This window comes from Hyperolius riggenbachi, chromosome 12 (genome assembly GCF_040937935.1).
Source record: "Hyperolius riggenbachi isolate aHypRig1 chromosome 12, aHypRig1.pri, whole genome shotgun sequence".
Classification (NCBI taxonomy): domain Eukaryota; kingdom Metazoa; phylum Chordata; class Amphibia; order Anura; family Hyperoliidae; genus Hyperolius; species Hyperolius riggenbachi.
In genome coordinates, this window is record NC_090657.1 from 212,978,812 (window position 1) to 213,002,913 (window position 24,102).

Genomic DNA, 24,102 nt, shown 5'->3' on the forward strand with positions numbered 1-24,102 from the left:
CGCCCGGAGATGATAGAACACGGCCCGATAATGAAAGCTCTGATTGGTGGCTATGGGGTGTCCTCTGTGGTTATATGAAGGAAGAGCGCACACACATCTACAGCTAGGCATGCATCATGTCACAGCGCCATGCTTACGTGGAGCCAGCCTTCTAAGCTCCGCTGAGAGCATCCCAGGAAAGCGTGAAAAGAGAGAGAAATACAGGAGATTACAATACAGCATGGAACACACTGACACTGACACAGACTGCCCTATCTCACTGCTATCACCCTGCTTCTGTGTCTGACACTGACTACCATCACCCTGCTTCTGTGTCTGACACTGACTGCAATCACCCAGTCTGTGTCTGACACTGACTGCAATCACCCTGCTTCTATGTCTGACACTGACTGACATCACCCTGCTTCTGTGTCTGACACTAACTGCCCTCTCTCACTGCCATCACCCTGCTTCCGTGTCTGACACTGACTGCCATCACCCCCGGTCTGTGTATGACACTGACTGCTATCACCCTGCTTCTGTGTATGACACTGACTGCCCTCAGCCTGCTTCTATGTCTGACACTGACTGCCATCACCCTGCTTCTGTGTCTGACACTGACTACCATCACCCTGCTTCTGTGTCTGACACTGACTGCCCTCAGCCTGCTTCTATGTCTGACACTGACTACCATCACCCTGCTTCTGTGTATGACACTGACTGCCCTCAGCCTGCTTCTATGTCTGACACTGACTACCATCACCCTGCTTCTGTGTCTGACACTGACTGCCCTCAGCCTGCTTCTATGTCTGACACTGACTGCCATCACCCTGCTTCTGTGTCTGACACTGACTGCCATCACCCTGCTTCTGTGTCTAAAACTGACTGCCCTCTCACACTGCCATCACCCTGCTTCTGTGTCTGACACTGACTGCCATCACCCTGCTTCTGTGTCTGACACTGACTGCCATCACCCTGCTCCTGTGTCTGACACTGACTGCCATCACCCTGCTCCTGTGTCTGACACCGACTGCCATCACCCCCTGTCTGTGTTTGACACTGACTGCTATCACCCTGATTTTGTGTCTGACACTGACTGCTCTCAGCCTGCTTCTATGTCTGACACTGACTACCATCACCCTGCTTCTGTGTCTGACACTGACTGCCCTCACCCTGCTTCTGTGTCTCACACTGACTGCCATCACCCTGCTTCTGTGTCTGACACTGACTTCCATCACCCTGCTTCTGTGTCTGACACTGACTGACATCACCCTGCTTCTGTGTCTGACACTAACTGCCCTCTCTCACTGCCATCACCCTGCTTCCGTGTCTGACACTGACTGCCATCACCCCCGGTCTGTTTATGACACTGACTGCTATCACCCTGCTTCTGTGTATGACACTGACTGCCCTCAGCCTGCTTCTATGTCTGACACTGACTACCATCACCCTGCTTCTGTGTCTGACACTGACTGCCCTCAGCCTGCTTCTATGTCTGACACTGACTGCCATCACCCTGCTTCTGTGTCTGACACTGACTGCCATCACCCTGCTTCTGTGTCTGACACTGACTGCCATCACCCTGCTTCTGTGTCTAAAACTGACTGCCCTCTCACACTGCCATCACCCTGCTTCTGTGTCTGACACTGACTGCCATCACCCTGCTTCTGTGTCTGACACTGACTGCCATCACCCTGCTCCTGTGTCTGACACCGACTGCCATCACCCCCTGTCTGTGTTTGACACTGACTGCTATCACCCTGATTTTGTGTCTGACACTGACTACCATCACCCTGCTTCTGTGTCTGACACTGACTGCAATCACCCAGTCTGTGTCTGACACTGACTGCAATCACCCTGCTTCTATGTCTGACACTGACTGACATCACCCTGCTTCTGTGTCTGACACTAACTGCCCTCTCTCACTGCCATCACCCTGCTTCCGTGTCTGACACTGACTGCCATCACCCCCGGTCTGTGTATGACACTGACTGCTATCACCCTGCTTCTGTGTATGACACTGACTGCCCTCAGCCTGCTTCTATGTCTGACACTGACTACCATCACCCTGCTTCTGTGTCTGACACTGACTGCCCTCAGCCTGCTTCTATGTCTGACACTGACTGCCATCACCCTGCTTCTGTGTCTGACACTGACTGCCATCACCCTGCTTCTGTGTCTGACACTGACTGCCATCACCCTGCTCCTGTGTCTGACACTGACTGCCATCACCCTGCTCCTGTGTCTGACACCGACTGCCATCACCCCCTGTCTGTGTTTGACACTGACTGCTATCACCCTGATTTTGTGTCTGACACTGACTGCTCTCAGCCTGCTTCTATGTCTGACACTGACTACCATCACCCTGCTTCTGTGTCTGACACTGACTGCCCTCACCCTGCTTCTGTGTCTCACACTGACTGCCATCACCCTGCTTCTGTGTCTGACACTGACTTCCATCACCCTGCTTCTGTGTCTGACACTGACTGACATCACCCTGCTTCTGTGTCTGACACTAACTGCCCTCTCTCACTGCCATCACCCTGCTTCCGTGTCTGACACTGACTGCCATCACCCCCGGTCTGTGTATGACACTGACTGCTATCACCCTGCTTCTGTGTATGACACTGACTGCCCTCAGCCTGCTTCTATGTCTGACACTGACTACCATCACCCTGCTTCTGTGTCTGACACTGACTGCCCTCAGCCTGCTTCTATGTCTGACACTGACTGCCATCACCCTGCTTCTGTGTCTGACACTGACTGCCATCACCCTGCTTCTGTGTCTAAAACTGACTGCCCTCTCACACTGCCATCACCCTGCTTCTGTGTCTGACACTGACTGCCATCACCCTGCTTCTGTGTCTGACACTGACTGCCATCACCCTGCTCCTGTGTCTGACACCGACTGCCATCACCCCCTGTCTGTGTTTGACACTGACTGCTATCACCCTGCTTTTGTGTCTGACACTGACTGCTCTCAGCCTGCTTCTATGTCTGACACTGACTACCATCACCCTGCTTCTGTGTCTGACACTGACTGCCCTCACCCTGCTTCTGTGTCTCACACTGACTGCCATCACCCTGCTTCTGTGTCTGACACTGACTTCAATCACCCTGCTTCTGTGTCTGACACTGACTGTCCTTTCACACTGCCATCACCCTGCTTCTGTGTCTGACAATGACTGCCATCACCCTGCTCTATGTCAGACACTGACTGCCCTCTCACACTGCCATCACCCTGCTTCCGTGTCTGACACTGACTGCCATCACCCTGCTTCTGTGTCTGACACTGACTGTCCTTTCACACTGCCATCACCCTGCTTCTGTGTCTGACAATGACTGCCATCACCCTGCTCTATGTCAGACACTGACTGCCCTCTCACACTGCCATCACCCTGCTTCCGTGTCTGACACTGACTGCCATCACCCTGCTTCTGTGTCTGACAATGACTGCCATCACCCTGCTCTATGTCAGACACTGACTGCCCTCTCACACTGCCATCACCCTGCTTCCGTGTCTGACACTGACTGCCATCACCCTGCTTCTGTGTCTGACAATGACTGCCATCACCCTGCTCTATGTCAGACACTGACTGCCCTCTCACACTGCCATCACCCTGCTTCCGTGTCTGACACTGACTGCCATCACCCTGCTTCTGTGTCTGACACTGACTGTCCTTTCACACTGCCATCACCCTGCTTCTGTGTCTGACAATGACTGCCATCACCCTGCTCTATGTCAGACACTGACTGCCCTCTCACACTGCCATCACCCTGCTTCCGTGTCTGACACTGACTGCCATCACCCTGCTTCTGTGTCTGACAATGACTGCCATCACCCTGCTCTATGTCAGACACTGACTGCCCTCTCACACTGCCATCACCCTGCTTCCGTGTCTGACACTGACTGCCATCACCCTGCTTCTGTGTCTGACAATGACTGCCATCACCCTGCTCTATGTCAGACACTGACTGCCCTCTCACACTGCCATCACCCTGCTTCCGTGTCTGACACTGACTGCCATCACCCTGCTTCTGTGTCTGACAATGACTGCCATCACCCTGCTCTATGTCAGACACTGACTGCCCTCTCACACTGCCATCACCCTGCCTCTCTGTGGCTCTGACTTTTTTTTTTTTTTTTTGCAATAAATCTTTATTGAACAGGCTGGATCCATAACAATGACGGCACCTTCCAAGTCTGGCAGTGTACAGAGATAAAGGAGTGAGTGAGAAAGTGTGTAAATGTTGAAGACTGGATCACCTTCTTGGCTGTCCGCTGGCTTCACTTCAGCATTCCTGGCCTCCCGCTGCTCGTGTCCCGCCTCCCCAGGCGGAGCCTCCTTCTGCTCTTCTGTAAAGACAGACACAGAAAATGTCCTGAGATGCCCTGTAACAGAACTAATGTGTTTGCCCGAAAATAAGATAGGGACTTATTATTATGTATTTACATAGTGCCCAAATCATCCGCAGCGCTGTACAGAGTATATTGTCTGGTCACTCAACTGTCCCTCAGAGGGGCTCACAATCTAATTCCAACCATAGTCTTCAGTGTTCTCCCCAGAATTATTGATGATGAGAGAATGCAGGGCCGGTGCTTCTGTGTGCAATTATGCTTACAGCATAAGAGGAGGTGAGCCGGTGACAGCCGGGTGCTCACCAAAACTAGCCGGGTGAAGCACCTGGCTAAAAGAACCCGTGGAGAGCATTGGTCGTATGTCTATGTATGTATCGTGTAGTGTATGTATTGTAGTCTAGGGCCAATTTAGGGGGAAGCCAATTAACTTATCTGTATGGTTTGTGGGATGTGGGAGGAAACCGGAGTGCCTGGAGGAAACCCACAGAGATAAAGTGAGAACATACAAACTCCAAGCAGATATTCATTTTCGCTCCAAATGTTGCCTTCAGCTAGGCTCACAGTAGCCTAAGGGTTTATTTTCAGGGGATGTCTTATTTTTTATTAACAACAATCTACATTTATTCTTGAACATCATAACTCTCCACACACTGAATTCCATGATGATAATTTATTGTGACCATTTCCTTTTTGCATACAACAACCTACATTTACAGAGAGCATTTGCCAGCCCTGACTGTTTTGGGTCTTGTGGGATCTTTTGAGTGATGGGTATATCTGTCCCGCTGCATTCTAACAATTGATTGTACTTAGTTTACATGTATACCGACGCATGTGGACACTATTTACACTGATTGTAACTAGGGCTTATTTTTGGAGTAGGGCTTATACGTAGAGAATCAGGGTGTGTGCTGAAATAGAGCACGTGGCAAACAGTGGCTCAGCACCACGTGTTTACTTTTGGATTTTGGCGCTATAGCCCCTCAAATTTAGCAACAAGATTTGTCGCTAACTTGGAGATATATACAGAGGAGAGGAATTCCCTGTTTAAAGCTAATGTAACCCCTATAAAAGAAAAAAAGTCAGATACTCACCTAAGGAGAGGGAAGGCTCCGAGTCCTAATGAGCCTACCCTCTCCTCTCCCGGTGGATCCTTCGTGAAAATCCACCGCCGCGGGGACCTCAGAAGTCCTTGGAAGCACTCGGGCTCCCGAAGGCCGGCGGCTCCATACTGCGCACGCGCGAGTGCGTCACAGAGGGCACTCGCGCATGCGTAGTATGGAGTGGCCCACCTTCGGGAGCCTGAGTACTCCCGAAGTCTTCCGACACCTCCCTTCGGCCAGTATTTGACCGAAACGGTCAAATACTTCTACGGGGGATCCTGAGCGGGACCGGGCACCGGGCGAGGAGAGGGGAGGCTCATTAGGACCAAGCCTTCCCTCTCCTTAGGTGAGTATCTGACTTTTTCTTTTTCTTACCCCGGTTCCCATTAGCTTTAAAATGCCCACCAGGGGCATTCCTGCAGGGTTTCCTGAGCTGCCATTGGGGAGCTCTCCCTCCCTGGCTGCACCTCCTGCGCCCCCCGCATGCTATGAGAGACACACAGTCTCTCAGAGCAGCGTCATTGCGGCCCGCGGGAGCGGCATTTATTGCGGCTACCTGATCCACTCAGCCCTGCGGATCAGGTAGCCTACTTTTTATATTATTTTTTGCGCCCACTTTGGGCTCTCTTTAAAGCAAATCTGAAGTCAAAATAAACTTATGATACAATTAATTGTATGTGTAGTATGGCTAATAAAACATTAGTAGCAAAGAAAAGTCATGTTGTTTTTCAGTACAGGAAACGTTAAAAAACTTAAGTTGTTATCTATGCAAAAGGTCTTTACTATGCCTGGCCCATACTATGTAACCGTGCAGCACCAGCTAAGACTGCCTCATACTGCTAAGAAAAACTTTTATTTTTATTTTTTACAGTATTTAAACGGGTTAACTAGGGGGTTTTGAAAAGAAAACCGGACACTTACCAGGGGCTTCTACCGGCCCCCCGCAGCTGTCATGTGCCTGCGACGTCCTTTACAATCCGCCGTTCCCCGCCGCCGCCACCGGTCAATTATTCGATACTGCGCAGTAAGCTCCCGGAGACGCGAGCGGGAGTTAGGACGCATGCAGGCACAGTTGTATTTCTCTAGCTAGACAAATATTTGGACCGTGACAGGTGGCGGGGAACGGAGCATCGGAGGAGGACGGCGTGGGACAGGACAGCTGCAGGGGGCCGGTAGAAGCCCCAGATATATGTCCGTTTTCTTTTCAAAACCCCCCACAGAACCCCTTTAAAGGCAATGAAGGAAGGGTTATGATCCCTCAAGTGGGTTTTCTTACACTTCCCAATTCTCCTCCGTGGAGTGCCTGCACTATATACAGTAGATTTCTCGTTATCCGGGATTCTATCATACCGGTAGTCTCAACTAACCGGCAGTCGGGGAGGAGGGGGGGGTCTTGGGAACTATGGGGGTGTGCCTAATTCTATTATAGAGCAGCCCATAGTAGTACCACTTATTCAGATTTCCTGGCTGGCTGCACTGCTACATCCTGGTACAGCTCTCCAGGTGTCACCTGACCTGCATCGGGAGCCGTACAGAGAGGATGCAGCAATGTAGCTGCAGGAGTAAGGAAGGCCGGCTCTCAGAACCATTGTAAGTGGTTCCCGCTGGCTGCTGCTCTGCTACATCCTGGTACAGCTCTCCAGGTGTCACCTGACCTGCATCGGGAGCCGTACAGAGAGGATGCAGCAATGTAGCTGCAGGAGTAAGGAAGGCCGGCTCTCAGAACCATTGTAAGTGGTTCCCGCTGGCTGCTGCTCTGCTACTTCCTGGTACAGCTCTCCAGATGTCACCTGACCTGCATCGGGTCACATGCATGCATTGGGAGCCGCACAGAGAGGAGCTCTAGGAGTAAGGAAGGCCGGCTCTCAGAGCCATTGTAAGTGGTTCCCGCTGCACGTTGCTCTGCATTGTTTCATTTAGGCCCTGAGAAGTCACATAAACCCAATATCAGGCATCCCCTGACTATGCCAGATAACCAAAATTGTACTGTACCCCTATGGAGGGATGGAGAGTGTCACCTGACTCACATGGAGAATGCATCCCATTATGTGTAAAGCAGGAAAGGTTGAGTTTTTGTTATTCTACCATTTTACACATTTACCTTCCTTAATCTGCTTCTCCAAAACCTTCTCAGCCAGGGCCAGGTCAATCTTGTCCTTACTGTCCACCGGCACGTCCACGTTCTTCAGCTGATCTTGTAGAGCTTTCTCCATGGCGGCCAGATCGATTTTGTCTGCGGCGAGACCGTCCACGTTCTTTGAGTCTATGGCTTCATTCTCTGCCTTCTCCCCCTGATGATCCTTCTTGACAGGCTGCTCCACCTGCTCCTGACCACCAAGGGCTTTCTCAGGGGTTTTCTTTAGGGCCCCTTCCTCCTGGGGGGGCTGCTGAGGCGGGGGTCCATGCTCCTCTTTATGGACTGGGGCTTCAGCTTTAGCCTCCAGCTTTCCCTCTTGCTTCTCATCCTTTGGAGCAGCGGCGACTTCGGCTTCTGGGACCCTCTTCTCCTCAGACTCCTCGTGGTCTTTTCTTTCATCAACAGCTACTTCGTCCCGTGGAACTGGTGGCTCGTGGCGATGGGCCTCCCCAACAGGTACTGCAATGCCTGGGCAAAGGTGACACAAAAACGGACAACTTTTGAAAAAACATTTCTAGATCTCTCCCCATGTATGAATGGTGACAAAGGTCTATAAAATGTTCAGTATAACTTCTGTCACTAGAAGAAAACAAACTGAAAGCATGACGCGTTTCGGGAGATCTCCCAGCACCCTCCCGTTCCTGGTTACCTTGATCAGGTCGGTCCAGCTGCACCTCCTCCTGCTTCCGTTTCCCCTCCTCTTTTTGGGGGACATCGATAGGGCCTTTAATCTGGGGCTGCTCCACTTCCTCCTTCTTCGGAGTTAACTTGGGCTTGTCCCGCTCATCGGCCGGCTCCTCCACAACAGGTTTCTGGACTGAAGACACAAACACAATCCTCAGACCATTAATACAGACTTGCGCATACATGGAAATTTTTTAGCCAGCAGATGAAATCTGGAACGCAGTGCCATCAAATCTGGCCTGCATATGGTTCCCCCACTTTGATTCATACTTGGTCTATGAGCACCTGAGAATTAAGTCTGTATGGCTAAGCACTGAAACTATGAAACCACATGATGAAGGTGGGGTGGGGGGCATTAAACGCCAGGTAACTGTACATGGGAAGGGAGGGTGCCAATAGACACCAGGGAACTGTATACGGGATGGAGGGAGCCACTAGACACCTGGGGACTGTATATGGGATGGGGGGAGCCACTAGACACTAGGGTACTGTATAGAGGAGGGCATCAGACAGCAGGGAACTGTATAGGTGGGGGGGGGGGGGCACAACTAAACCCCAGGGAACTGTATAGGGGAGGGTGGGGGGCCACTATTCACCAGGGAACTGTACATGGGGAGGGGGCCATTAGACACCAGGAAACTGTATAGAGGAGGGAGGGGGGCCACCAGGGAACTGTATAGAGGAGGGGACACAACTAAACCCCAGGGAACTATATGGGGAGAGGTGCTAGACACCAGGGAACTATATAGAGGAGGGAGGGAGGGAACACAACTAAACCCCAGGGAACTGAATAGGGGAGGGAGCCACTAGACATCAGGGAACTGTACAGTGGAGGAAGAAGGGCCACTAAACACCAGGGAGTTTTAAAAGGGAAAGAGGTGGCTACTAGACTTTGAGGTTGGCCTGCGACTTGGTCCCAGTTTTCATTTTCGGCCCACTGTGTATATGAGTTTGACACCCCTGGACTAGAGAAACACTTCCCCTGACAGGCACAGACCATGCAGTGCTGTTCCGTGAAGATGCAGAAGGGGGAGACATGTGAGCAGGACATGGAGGAGCTGCGGTCACATTACCCCTGGAAGATAACAGGAAGTACAGGAACTCCGCTCTGATTAGCTCTCTGATAGGGCAGCAGAACTCAGGGACATTGACATGGAGTGCTGGACGCCGTCTGTTAATCATCTCTCTTTATTCCCTCTGGAGTGTGGGATGAGTTTACAGAGTTATTCTTACTGAAATATGTCTGCAATGAGTGGAAAGTCTGTCAGAGGTTGTAATTTATTCCTGGGGATGAGAGATAAAGATAGAAGGACAGAACGAGAGGTCAGATGCTGCAGAACACAGAGAGAGAGAGAGAGAGAGAGAGAGAGAAAGAAAGAGAACAGAGAGAGAAAGAGTTAGGAGGGGGCATAAACAAACTCTCAGGGTCCTTTCACACTGGGGCGGTGTGGTGCGTCAAACTGATGCACTGCTATCGCACTCCAATGAAAACCTATGGGGAAAATCCCATCACCTGTGTCGCGGTGTGCCGGAAGTCCTGAATCTAACACGCTTCCAAAACTACGTTATGCGTACTTGCAATCGCTCTGAGTCGGACCGGCAGTCATGTAAGTCTATGGCGACGTAGGATTTAAAAAATGTTGGAGGCGGCGATGCGACGACGATACGACTCGCATGCGCAGAAGCGTATTTTTACAATATGCTCCCATGCACCTCTGCATACCAGAAACAGGAAGTCACTTCTGCTTGGCCGGATGCCAGACCGGGAATGCCGTGTACTAACGTGGTAATCCCTGAAGGCCTGCTTTTGGCGGTGCGGCCGCCGCACCGCACTGCTTACGCCAATCTGCAGTGTGGAACCGGCCTCAACCTAAAACTATTCACAGCCTGCTTACCCACCTACACACCTATCCCACCCTCACACCCCAATGACTCAGCCCACTTCTTTTCCTTGCTTCTGAAATGCCTGTGTGTATCTTGGTCATGCTAATAAAATTATTTTTTAGTGACCCGAGTACTTAAGAAGGCTGCCAGAGAAATACCGCAGAGGTATTCAATGTGGCAGGCCGAATAACTTCAACAGGGACAGCGCTGGAATGATGGGACAGACTTAGGACCAGGAAGGCCCTATATGGGATCCAGAGCCTTCCCTCTACATCATACATGTCAAACTCCCTCAGACCAATCAGATTTGGCCCTCAGGTGTTTTCCCCACTTGGCATTATGTTTGCCTCCCTAGACCACCAGAGAAGCTATATTGGACGGTAAGGCCTAGATCACCAGGAAAGCCATATGGGGAGGAGGACAGAACTAGATAGCAGGGAACAGTATAGGAGAGGGAAGAGGGCCACTAGATACCAGAGAACTGTATAGGGGAAGGAGGGGATCCCTAAACACCAGGAAACTTTGTAGAGGAGGGAGGACCACTAAGCATCAGGGAACTATATAGGGGATGATGAGGGGCTATTATACACTGGGGGAACTTTATAAGGGAGAGAAGTGGCCACTAGACCTTGATGTTGGCCCTCAAATTGGTCCCAGAGCTCAATTTCGGCCCACTTTGTTTTTGAGTTTGACACCCCTGGTCTACATACATAAGTATCTAACCTGCAGCGAGTTTCCTCACTTCAGGGTTATTTAAAGAAAGAGAGAGGCAGAGAAGAGCAAGAAAGAGAGAAGGTGAAGTGGAAAAAGAGAGGGAAGGTGAAGAGGAAAAAAAGAGAGAGAAGGTGCAGAGGAAGAAAGAGAGAAAGAAGGTGAAGAGCAAGAAAGAGAGAGACAGAGACAAGCAAGAAAGAGAGAGAATGTGAAGAGGAAGAAGGTGAAGAGGAAGAAAGAGAGAGAAGGTAAAAAGGAAGAAAGAGGGAGAAGGTGCAGAGGAAGAAAGAGGGAGAAGATGAAGAGGAGCAAAGAGGAAGAAGGTGAAAAGGAAGAAAGAGGGAGAAGGTGCAGAGGAAGAAAGAGGGAGAAGATGAAGAGGAGCAAAGAGGAAGAAGGTGAAAAGGAAGAAAGAGGGAGAAGGTGCAGAGGAAGAAAGAGAGAGAAGGTGAAGAGGAAGAAAGAGGGAGAAGGTGAAGAGGAAGAAAGAGGGAGAAGGTGAAGAGGAAAAAAGAGGGAGAAGGTGAAGAGGAAGAAAGAGAGAGAAGGTGAAAAGGAAGAAAGAGGGAGAAGGTGCAGAGGAAGAAAGAGCGAGAAGGTGAAGAGGAAGAAAGAGGGAGAAGGTGAAGAGGAAGAAAGAGGGAGAAGACGAAGAGGAAGAAAGAGGGAGAAGGTGCAGAGGAAAAAGAGGGAAACCGTGAAGAGGAAGGAAGAGGCAGAAGGTGAAGAGGAGCAAAGAGGGAGAAGGTGAAGAGGAGCAAAGAGAGAGAAGGTGAAGAGGAAGAAATAGGGAGAAGGTGAAGAGAAAGAAAGAGGGAGAAGGTGAAGAGGGAGAAGGCGAAGAGGAAGAAAGAGAGAGAAGGTGAAGAGGAAGAAAGAGAGAGAAAGTGAAGAGGAAGAAAGAGGGAGAAAGTGAAGAGGAAGAAAGAGGGAGAAGGTGAAGAGGAAGAAAGAGGGAGAAGGTGAAGAGGAAGAAAGAGAGAGAAAGTGAAGAGGAAGAAAGAGAGAGAAAGTGAAGAGGAAGAAAGAGAGAGAAAGTGAAGAGGAAGAAAGAGAAAGTGAAGAGGAAGAAAGAGGGAGAAGGTGAAGAGGAAGAAAGAAAGAGAAGGTGAAGAGGAAGAAAGAGGGAGAAGGTGAAGAGGAAGAAAGAAAGAGAAGGTGAAGAGGAAGAAAGAGGGAGAAGGTGAAGAGGAAGAAAGAGGGAGAAGGTGAAGAGGAAGAAAGAAAGAGAAGGTGAAGAGGAAGAAAGAGGGAGAAGGTGAAGAGGAAGAAAGAGGGAGAAGGTGAAGAGGAAAAAAGAGAGAGAAAGTGAAGAGGAAGAAATAGGGAGAAGGTGAAGAGGAAGAAATAGGGAGAAGGTGAAGAGGAAGAAAGAGAGAGAAGGTGAAGAGGAAGAAAGAGGGAGAAGGTGAAGAGGAAGAAAGAGGGAGAAGGTGAAGAGGAAAAAGAGAGAGAAAGTGAAGAGGAAGAAAGAGGGAGAAGGTGAAGAGGAAGAAAGAGGGAGAAGGTGAAGAGGAAAAAGAGAGAGAAAGTGAAGAGGAAGAAAGAGGGAGAAGGTGAAGAGGAAGAAAGAAAGAGAAGGTGAAGAGGAAGAAAGAGGGAGAAGGTGAAGAGGAAGAAAGAGGGAGAAGGTGAAGAGGAAAAAAGAGAGAGAAAGTGAAGAGGAAGAAATAGGGAGAAGGTGAAGAGGAAGAAATAGGGAGAAGGTGAAGAGGAAGAAAGAGAGAGAAGGTGAAGAGGAAGAAAGAGGGAGAAGGTGAAGAGGAAGAAAGAGGGAGAAGGTGAAGAGGAAAAAGAGAGAGAAAGTGAAGAGGAAGAAAGAGGGAGAAGGTGAAGAGGAAGAAAGAGGGAGAAGGTGAAGAGGAAAAAGAGAGAGAAAGTGAAGAGGAAGAAAGAGAGAGAAGGTGAAGAGGAAGAAAGAGGGAGAAGGTGAAGAGGAAGAAAGAGGGAGAAGGTGAAGAGGAAGAAAGAGAGAAAGTGAAGAGGAAGAAAGAGAAAGTGAAGAGGAAGAAAGAGGGAGAAGGTGAAAAGGAGGAAAGAGAGAGAAGGGGGAGATAATATGAAGAGGAAGTAAGAGAGAGAAGGTAAAGAGGAAGAAAGAGGGAGAAGGTGAAGAGCAAGAAAGAGAGATAAGGTAAAAAGGAATAAAGAAGGAAAGACAGTGAAGAGGTTGCGAGTGGCAGAGGGGGGCAGGGGGGTAAAGTGGGGAAAAGAAAGATGGGTGAAGAGGGAGACAAAAATTGAGAATGAAAGAATGAGAAGGGAAGAGTGGCATGAACAGACAGTGGTGAGGTAGGAGCGACTGTGGAGATAGCGGGACACAGAAGAAGAATCCCCGGCACAGTTACACTGCAAATCTACCAACATTCCTTAACACTTGTCTACATAAAGGAAATTCCTATCAAACTCGTCTCCTGTCTTACACACACGGATTGTTGAGGTCACCCTTATGGTGCAGTTGATTCTAAATGTTGTCTCCAGTAGTCCACTGGGGTGTACTGTAGCAAGATAAGTACCATAATGTTGGTTACTGTGAGGTAGCATCATAATGAAGGCACTGCAACAGGGGGAGAAACACACCGTGGGAACTATAATTTCAAAGCAAAGTAATGGTGGCAACACCACAACTGTGTTGTACATTTCAGTGACCATACAGAGCACCAACTCTCAGTGACCGTACAGAGCACCAACTCTCAGTGACCGTACAGAGCACCAACTCTCAGTGACTCGCTGCAGAGCACCAACTCTCAGTGACTCTCTGCAGAGCACCAACTCTCAGTGACTCTCTGCAGAGCACCAACTCTCAGTGACTCTCTGCAGAGCACCAACTCTCAGTGACTCTCTGCAGAGCACCAACTCTAAGTGACTCTCTGCAGAGCACCAAATCTCAGTGACTCTCTGCAGAGCACCAAATCTCAGTGACTCTCTGCAGTGCAGAGCACCAAATCTCAGTGACTCTCTGCAGAGCACCAAATCTCAGTGACTCTCTGCAGTGCAGAGCACCAAATCTCAGTGAATCTCTGCAGTGCAGAGCACCAAATCTCAGTGACTCTCTGCAGAGCACCAAATCTCAGTGACTCTCTGCAGAGCACCAAATCTCAGTGACTCTCTGCAGAGCACCAAATCTCAGTGACTCTCTGCAGAGCACCAAATCTCAGTGACTCTCTGCAGAGCACCAAATCTCAGTGACTCTCTGCAGAGCACCAAATCTCAGTGACTCTCTGCAGAGCACCAAATCTCAGTGACTCTCTGCAGAGCACCAAATCTCAGTGACTCTCTGCAGTGCACCAAATCTCAGTGACTCTCTGCAGTGCAGAGCACCAAATCTCAGTGACTCTCTGCAGTGCAGAGCACCAAATCTCAGTGACTCTCTGCAGAGCACCAAATCTCAGTGACTCTCTGCAGTGCAGAGCACCAAATCTCAGTGAATCTCTGCAGTGCAGAGCACCAAATCTCAGCGACTCTCTGCAGTGCAGAGCACCAACTCTCAGTGACTCTCTGCAGAGCACCAACTCTCAGTGACTCTCTGCAGAGCACCAACTCTCAGTGACTCTCTGCAGAGCACCAACTCTCAGTGACTCTCTGCAGAGCACCAACTCTCAGTGACTCTCTGCAGAGCACCAACTCTCAGTGACTCTCTGCAGAGCACCAACTCTCAGTGACTCTCTGCAGAGCACCAACTCTCAGTGACTCTCTGCAGAGCACCAACTCTCAGTGACTCTCTGCAGAGCACCAACTCTCAGCGACTCTCCGCAGAGCACCAACTCTCAGCGACTCTCCGCAGAGCACCAACTCTCAGCGACTCTCCGCAGAGCACCAACTCTCAGCGACTCTCCGCAGAGCACCAACTCTCAGCGACTCTCCGCAGAGCACCAACTCTCAGCGACTCTCCGCAGAGCACCAACTCTCAGCGACTCTCCGCAGAGCACCAACTCTCAGCGACTCTCTGCAGAGCACCAACTCTCAGCGACTCTCCGCAGAGCACCAACTCTCAGCGACTCTCTGCAGAGCACCAACTCTCAGCGACTCTCTGCAGAGCACCAACTCTCAGTGACTCTCTGCAGAGCACCAACTCTCAGTGACTCTCTGCAGAGCACCAACTCTCAGTGACTCTCTGCAGAGCACCAACTCTCAGTGACTCTCTGCAGAGCACCAACTCTCAGTGACTCTCTGCAGAGCACCAACTCTCAGTGACTCTCTGCAGAGCACCAAATCTCAGCGACTCTCTGCAGAGCACCAACTCTCAGCGACTCTCTGCAGAGCACCAACTCTCAGTGACTCTCTGCAGAGCACCAACTCTCAGTGACTCTCTGCAGAGCACCAACTCTCAGTGACTCTCTGCAGAGCACCAACTCTCAGTGACTCTCTGCAGAGCACCAACTCTCAGTGACTCTCTGCAGAGCACCAACTCTCAGTGACTCTCTGCAGAGCACCAACTCTCAGCGACTCTCTGCAGAGCACCAACTCTCAGCGACTCTCTGCAGAGCACTAACTCTCAGTGACTCTCCGCAGAGCACCAACTCTCAGCGACTCTCTGCAGAGCACCAACTCTCAGTGACTCTCCGCAGAGCACCAGATCTCAGTGACTCTCTGCAGAGCACCACATCTCAGTGACTCTCCGCAGAGCACCAACTCTCAGTGACTTTCTGCAGAGCACCAGATCTCAGTGAATCTGTGCAGAGCACCAAATCTCAGTAACTCTCCGCAGAGCACCAACTCTCAGTGACTCTCTGCAGAGCACCAACTCTCAGTGACTCTCTGCAGAGCACCAACTCTCAGTGACTCTCTGCAGAGCACCAACTCTCAGTGACTCTCTGCAGAGCACCAACTCTCAGTGACTCTCTGCAGAGCACCAACTCTCAGTGACTCTCTGCAGAGCACCAACTCTCAGTGACTCTCTGCAGAGCACCAACTCTCAGTGACTCTCTGCAGAGCACCAACTCTCAGTGACTCTCTGCAGAGCACCAACTCTCAGTGACTCTCTGCAGAGCACCAAATCTCAGCGACTCTCTGCAGAGCACCAACTCTCAGCGACTCTCTGCAGAGCACCAACTCTCAGTGACTCTCTGCAGAGCACCAACTCTCAGTGACTCTCTGCAGAGCACCAACTCTCAGCGACTCTCTGCAGAGCACCAACTCTCAGCGACTCTCTGCAGAGCACTAACTCTCAGTGACTCTCTGCAGAGCACCAACTCTCAGTGACTCTCTGCAGAGCACCAACTCTCAGTGACTCTCTGCAGAGCACCAACTCTCAGCGACTCTCTGCAGAGCACCAACTCTCAGCGACTCTCTGCAGAGCACCAACTCTCAGCGACTCTCTGCAGAGCACTAACTCTCAGCGACTCTCTGCAGAGCACCAACTCTCAGTGACTCTCCGCAGAGCACCAGATCTCAGTGACTCTCTGCAGAGCACCACATCTCAGTGACTCTCCGCAGAGCACCAACTCTCAGTGACTTTCTGCAGAGCACCAGATCTCAGTGAATCTGTGCAGAGCACCAAATCTCAGTAACTCTCCGCAGAGCACCAGATCTCAGTGAATCTCTGCAGAGCACCAAATCTCAATGACTCTCCACCGAGCACAAAATCTCAGTGACTCTCTGGGATGAGACGGAATCTGGACAGACAGAACTCAGGCAGGTGTTCAGTCTAACCAAGCTGCATCTGACACTTGCTCAGCTTTCCAAACCCAAGAAGCCAGAAAATACTATTAATAATGTAAAAATGGTTTATGTGAATTGAACGCACAAAACCTAGCGAATTGCAACTCATCATAGATTTCACACGATACACAAGCCTGAACCATAGGCCACCGAGAACCACAGGGTGGAAGAGAGCGAGTCAGCCCTGTGAGCTGGTAAACAGGACACAAGTGATCTCTCCCTAGCGGACACCTTACAGCAGCGCGCTCAGGATATCCAGGCAGCAGCAGTGGTGACCCTGAGCTTCCTCCTCTCCTCGCAGCTTCCTCTCTCCTCGCTGCACAATGTCAGGAAGCAGCTGCACAGCCCAGATCAAACACACAACAATCCCTCATACTCCCGCCTCACTGTCCTTGTCACATTAACAGCTTTAAGAGTCGTTAGGAATAATCTACGAGTCTAATCTGGGCAAGCAGGAAGCTGCCCCATGTTATAGATTAGCCATGCAGAGACCTCTGGGGAGCAGAGAGTTTGGGGTATTTATAGCCCCGCTGGGTCAGATGTAAATAATTGAAGTGCATGTGATGGCCGCAGCTGTTGTTGATGTCTGTAACAATGCAAAGGCATATATCAGCGTCATTATATAGAGGTAACCAAAACAACATTTCCTTCACCACCACTAGTTTTCTCACAGGGATTTAAAGAGGCCCTGTAGTGACTTATAGTAAAACGCAGTAAATTATGCAGGGTACCCACTTTTACGGTAATTTTCCAGGTTTCAGCATCAAAAACACTTCCTATATTTATATATTGCTGCATATTAGTATGTAGCCCCACCCTCCCAGTGATGCTTACCCTAGGCTGCTCAGCTATGTGGAATTCTGCACCCAGTGCATTCTGGGAGACAAGGCATTATTGTCACTGGCTTCGGAATTCTCAGAAACGAACATTCCGCAGAGCTGCACCTGATGGGACTTAGGGCTTGTTCACACCTAGAGCGTTTTCGTTTCGTTTTAAGCGGCGGCGATTTTTAAAATCGCCCTAAAAACGCTTGTGCAATGATTCCCTATGAGAGAGTTCACATCTGAGTGGTTCGATTCCTATCCGCTCACCAAAGCGCCACCTGTACCATTTTCAGGGTGATTTGCCTCAGTGGAAGGTATAGGGAAATCGCAAAGTGCTTGAAAAAGTGCATTGTGTAGCGAATTCCCCAGAGCTTTCATGAATAAATACATTGTATTTATTCATTTCTGGGTACTGATGTCAGAAAGTGAACAAAGAATCGCTCTGCAAAAGCGCTTAGAAAAGCACTTTACAAAAAATCCCCTCTCTCTTCTGGGTGGCTGCGGCGGTATCGGCGGTTCTGGCACCCGGGTTGCGGAAAGGTAAACTGGCGGTGGTCTAACACTCCTGCATCACTCACTCTGTCTGCGCTGCTCTGTTCAGCGCCATATTGACTGTTAGGACTTGGTCTCTCTACACTTTCATTAATAGATGGTTGATCACTTGCTCTTATTTGCACAATATAACTGGATGTGGTTATGTATTTTGATTCAGCAATCTATATGGTGATGTTTATTTATTTATATGTGTATATGGCTTTTGATACTCTTCTATTATTTATATTGATATAGACCTTCATTGTCCTTGCTGGATATACAGGCCCCGCCTACCATACCATTATACAGAATTCCCTATTGTTGCCAGTTCCTTATTTACTGATGCACTTATTCACCGCATGATCATTTTCTGCAGCCACCCTACCCTCATTATAGGGTATTTTTTAACTTGTATTGTCTTTGTTCTCCCTACCTGATGTTGTCATAGTTACTGTGATTTGTACTATATTGTTAGGACTTTTTTTGGATAAATAAACATATGAATTATATTTGGTAAACTGGTGTGTTGTGAGACCTTTTTTCTTTCTTTGAATTATGCTTATTGCTCTAGATACGCACATTTTACCTATTATATTTTTTGCAGTGCTCTCTGGTATCCCCCTCAAATAAGCTTACAAAAAAATCCTTAAAGTGACTCTGTAACAAAAATTACGTTTTTTCTACCATCCTACAAGTTCCTAAACCTATTCTAATCTGTTCTGGCTCACTGCAGCACTTTGTACTATCACGGTCTCTGTAATAAATCAATGTATCTTTCCCCTGTCAGACTTGTCGGCCTGTGTCTGGAAGGCTGCCAACTCTTCCGTGCTGGTCTGTTCCTCTATGCACACTCCAGTGTGTGTTTTATTTACATAAGCCAGCAGCTTCTCTGCTATCTTATCAGTAATAGAAGAGAGCTGGATAAAAATCCTCCTCTGGCTGTGAAAGTAGCTGGCTGACACATAATGAGGAATTACAAACACAGGCACAGGCAGAGCTGTCTGCAGGAAGCCTGTAATGTTCAGTGCATGAGAGAAGAAGTGGACAGAAGGTAAACACACAAATGATCTTTTGAGATTCAAAAGGAAAGCTGTATACAGCCTGCTTGTGTATGGATGTATTTTCTATGTGTGGACATATTGTACATCAATCTACTTCCTGTTTTGGTGGCCATTTTGTTTGTTTATAAACAAACTTTTTAAAACTGTTTTTGACTACTTTTAATGCGGCGGGGAGCGGCGAAATTGTGACAGAGGGGAATAGGAGATGTCCCCTAACACACTGGTATGTTTACTTTTGTGCGATTTTAACAATACAGATTCTCTTTAACGCTCAGGTAAGCGCCGGGAGCCACAAAAAAAAATTGTGCACAAAAACGCAAACCGCAAGCGCTGGCAGTTGTGATTTATGAGGTGAACAAGGTCTTAAAGTCAATGAGAACTGATTTTAGTTTAAAAAAAAAATTAAAAAATTAAGCCTGATACTTACCTAAGGAAAGAGAGGGCTCTGGGTCCCATAGAGCCTTCCCACTTCTCTCCTGGTCCTGTCATTCCAGCACTGGCTCCCCGGTAGCAGTATGCAACCAATTTGGTCAAATACTGCTATAACCCCCCCACCCCGAGGGACTTCGGAAGTCTTCGAGAACCTGAGTGCTCCTGAAGACGTGCCGCTCCATACTGTGCACGTGTGAGCGCCCTCTCTCTCTCTCTCTCGCGCATGCGCAGTATGGAGCCGCCTGTTCTCAGGTGAACTCTGCTCCCGAAGACCCCCGAACATTAAAACCGGGGAGCCTGCGCTTAACGGAGGGCACTGGGAGAGGAGCAGGAAGCCTCTATAGGACCCACAGCCTTCCCTCTGCTGTAGTAAAGTATCTGCTTCATTTTTTTTAAAGCACTTCCCATTGACTTTAAGATGTTGCCCCATAAAGACATTTTAAAGTATAAAACCGGGAGAGGAGAGATTTTACAATAGGCAAATACTGCCTAAATAATTTATAAATAAATATTGTATAAAACATAAGCAATTGAATTTTTTGTTTGTTTGTTATTTTCACTACAGTTCGTCTTTAGATCTCCATTTCATGTAGGTTTTAAATTGATTTACAAGATGAATATTTGAAGTTACAAGTAAAAAAAAAAGGCTTTGTAAAATAAATGTTAGTAAATATCTGTTGCACTCACTTTCCTCTTTCAACTGCCTGCTCACTACCAGTCAGTCTAAAATACTCCTCCCCTTTTGACATTCGGTATGCATAGGAGGAAGGGAACTGATTACTCCATCAGGTGAAGCCACACCCCCTACAATGGCTGGCATTCACCAGCAAGAGCTGTGGCTTAAAGTGAACATCTAGACTAAAAAAATCTACTCAGCAGCACTAAAAAGGCTTAGTGTTTCTTTAACAGTTTCACAGCATCAGAACTTTGTTTTTATTACCTAAGCCTAATTATTAGCTGCACAGATGCTTAGCTCCGCCCCATCAAAGAAAATTGCCCGGGCATTTTTCCCCTGATACTGTGCAAAGCATGATGGGATTTCCTACGTTGTTGTTCTCGTTGCCTAGCTACTGGGAAGGATCAGGACACAGGACAGTTGGAACTGCGTCTCATGCTCCGTCACCTCCTTTCAACCAAAAAGATGGCTGCCCTCAGGAAATCAAACATTTTCCTAAAAGATTATATTACCTATCTATTTTAATTATCATAACTAATGTAACTTAAGGACAGTATGTTTGTTTATGGCTGAAGTTCCTCTTTAAGGAACAACTATTGTGAATAATTGGATAATTCTATACACATAGATTTAAATGTACATTTCTCCCAGAGTAAAATGCTCTATAAATGGCTTTATTCCTATTTTGCGGTCACTTACAGTAGAAAGTTAAAGGGAACCTAAACTGAGAGGGATATGGATGTTTCATTTTAAACAATACCAGTTGCCTGGCAGTCCTGCTGATCTCTGTGGCTGCAGTAGTGGCTGAATTACACACCTGAAACAAGCATACAGCTAATCCAGTCTGACTTCAGTCAGAGCACCTGATCTGCATGCTTGTTGAGGAGCTGTGGCTAAAAGTATTAGAGACACAGGATCAGCTGGAGAGTCGGGCAACTGGTATTATGTTAAAGGGAAAAATCCATATCCTCCTCAGTTTAGGTTCCCTTTAAAATCTGACTGATTTCTCAGGTTTTGGACTAGTCGATCTCCTTATGGGGGATTTTCAGGGTTTTCTTTATTTACTGCAAAGAGTTTGTATGTTCTCTCCATGTCTGCGTGGGTTTCCTCCGGGTACTCCGGTTTCCTTCCACATTCCAAAAACATACGAATAAGTTAATTGGCTCCCCCTAAAATTGGCCCTAGACTACAGTACTTACACTACATAATATAGACATATGGCAATGGTAGGGATTAGATTGTGAGCTCCTTTGAGGGACAGTTAGTGACAAGACAATATATATATACACTGTACAGCGCTGCGTAATATGTCGGCGCTATATAAATACTAAATAGTAATAATAATAATAATAATTTACAAAACTACTCACTGGACTGCAGTTTCTCAGTCCAACTGCCCAAATTGTGTGCAATCGAGTGGAGACATCTTTCCACGGATGCTTTCCAGGAAGCACTTTTGTAAAGAATAAAGTTAATACTGAGAATCCCCCTTGAGGAGATGGACTAGTTCAAAATCTGCCAGATCTGTCAGCTATTTACTACCTACTGTTATTGATAGCAACATAGGACAAAAATGTCATTTACAGTGCATTTTACTTTGAGAAATGTACATTTTATATGTATGTATTTTACATTTTTATTTTTGTGCTAGTCATCCTTTCAGGGAGTCTGGGAGGGGAGTAGGCAGGCAGCTGTCTTTTAGGAGGCGCTAAATAACTATGGGGGCTGATTCATGAAGCTGCGTTGCTATAGCAGCGCGAGCTCCATGACCGGCACTGCACTCTAAATCCTGGCCTGCACGCTACGCTCGCTCTTGCAGGGCATCATGCCTTCTTTAGTGACACGGGCACGTTCCTTTATATGCAGGCCGCTGCTGTGAAGTATGGCGACATTTCACTAGAGCGGCCGCTACTATGTGAGGAAGGAACGCTATGCTACAAAAGCGAGCGTAGCATGCAGCCTTGTATTTAGAGCGCGTCATGGAGCTCACGCGGCTATAGCGTCGCAGCGTCATGAATTGGTGGTGTAAATATTGTCTCCTTTTTTTGGCTAGTGTTGCACCGTCAGGATTCGTACACCATGTTGTCAGTGCCGCACAATCAGTCGCGATATTGGCGATAGCGGACGGGAGGCGGAGAACATCCCGACAGGGCGCAGTGAGGGGGTTAGAGAAGTGCTGCGCTTTCTGCGGCGCTCTTATGAATCCGGTTAGTAGAATGAATGTTCAATGGAGAATGTACAAAGGAAGGGCTATATAGCCCTGAATCAGCACTACAAATGGAGAATTATCACTATAGTAACAATGTATTCATATTATAATAACACCATAGACACTATAGACTATAGCCAGAGGAGAATGTATACAGGAAGGGCTATATAGGAATGTGCAGCCTTTCCCCCACTGTTTCTTAACTCTGTAACTATGTAACTATCAGGTTAGCTGCTCCCAGCCCCTCCCTCCTGAGTTTCCTGTTTGCATAAGTAGTAGCAGATTTGCATATGATTTGCATCTGAATTGAATGGGAAGTGTGCAGAAAGTCTATTTAGGTGCTGCACACATGAGCTGGTGGTCATTTCAGATGCAGCCTTAGTGGTATGCGCTGGCGTTCTCCTTGAAGGGCTATATAGCCCTGAATCAGCACTACACATGGAGAATTATCACTATAGTAAAATTGTATTCATATTATAACAACACTAGACACTATATAGACTATAGCCAGTGGAGTATGTACACAGGAAGGACTATATAGCCCTGAATCAGCACTACACATGCAGAATTATCTCTATAGTAACAATGTATTTATATTATAATAACACCATAGACACTATATAGACTATAGCCAGTGGAGTATGTACACAGGAAGGACTATATAGCCCTGAATCAGCACTACACATGGAGAATTATCACTATAGTAACAATGTATTCATATTATAACAACACCATAGACACTATATAGACTATAGCCAGCGGAGAATGTATAAAGGAAGGGCTATATAGCCCTGAATCAGCACTACATATGGAGAATTATCACTATAGTAACAATGTATTCATATTATAACAACACCATAGACACTATAGACTATAGCCAGCGGAGAATGTATAAAGGAAGGGCTATACAGCCCTGAATCAGCACTACACATGGAGAATTATCACTATAGTAACAATGTATTCATATTATAATAACACCATAGACACTATAGACTATAGCCAGCGGAGAATGGCCATACCTGATACTTTTAGAACGTTCTCTTCCAGCTGCAGACCTCCATCCTTAACCCCGTCTCTCCCCTGGTGCTCCGGCTTGACCTGCAGCGGCGCTTGCTCCGGAACTGTCATGGTGGCGTATGTGCTGATCACCAGAATCACCAGGCCGACCCCGAGAATAAACTGTACAGAAATACAGGTCAATAGAGGCACAGCACAACATCTCCAGCACAGCCACAACTCTTCACATATTGGGGAGCAAAGGTTAAAGGGCACCTGAAGGAAGAGGTGTATGGAGTCTGCCATATCTATTGCCAGTTGCCAGTTGCCTGGCAGCCCTGCTGATCTATATGGCTGCAGTAGTATCTGAATCACACACCAGCAACAAGCATGCAGCTTATCTAGTCTGACTTCAGTCAGAGCACCTGATCTGCATGCTTGTTCAGGGGCTGTGGCTACAAGTAATAGAGACAGAGGATCAGCAGGATAGCCGGGCAATGTGCATCGTTTAAAAGGAAATACGCCTTCTTATGCCTCTCATGTCAGGTTCCCTTTAAATCAAAACTGAACTCAGTACTTCCTCTCTGCTCTAAAACATAGGCAACAGCATAATACACTTTAAAGAAAGCTAAGTCTTTGTTACAGCTGTAACAAATCCTGCAATAAATCTGCAGTGTATCTACTTCCTGCTTTCACAGAAGCAGACATATTGTTGACATCCTGTGTTTACAAATTAGCAGTTCTGCCATGGCAGCCCAGATTCCTGAGCTGACACAGCTGAAGAGATCAAACTACAGCTTGTGATTAGTCAGAAATGAGGGGGAATTAGACAAGGTGCATAGTTTTGC

The 24,102-nt window shown here is 48.1% G+C and overlaps 1 protein-coding gene across 2 annotated transcripts in view; it reads right to left on the reverse strand.

Annotated features, from left to right (window-relative positions):
- Window positions 1-24,102, reverse strand: part of SLC38A10 (solute carrier family 38 member 10) — a 124,881-nt gene that overhangs the window by 7,220 nt on the left and 93,559 nt on the right. The window contains exons 11-15 of one of the 2 annotated variants that reach the window (XM_068263015.1): window positions 23,278-23,437; window positions 8,229-8,396; window positions 7,544-8,047; window positions 4,247-4,336; window positions 138-161 (exon numbers count right to left, since the gene is read on the reverse strand). In XM_068263015.1, the coding sequence (XP_068119116.1) occupies window positions 138-161; window positions 4,247-4,336; window positions 7,544-8,047; window positions 8,229-8,396; window positions 23,278-23,437 (946 nt within the window). The remainder of the gene's footprint in view (window positions 1-137; window positions 162-4,246; window positions 4,337-7,543; window positions 8,048-8,228; window positions 8,397-23,277; window positions 23,438-24,102) is intronic. The other variant, XM_068263016.1, reaches the window with a different exon arrangement.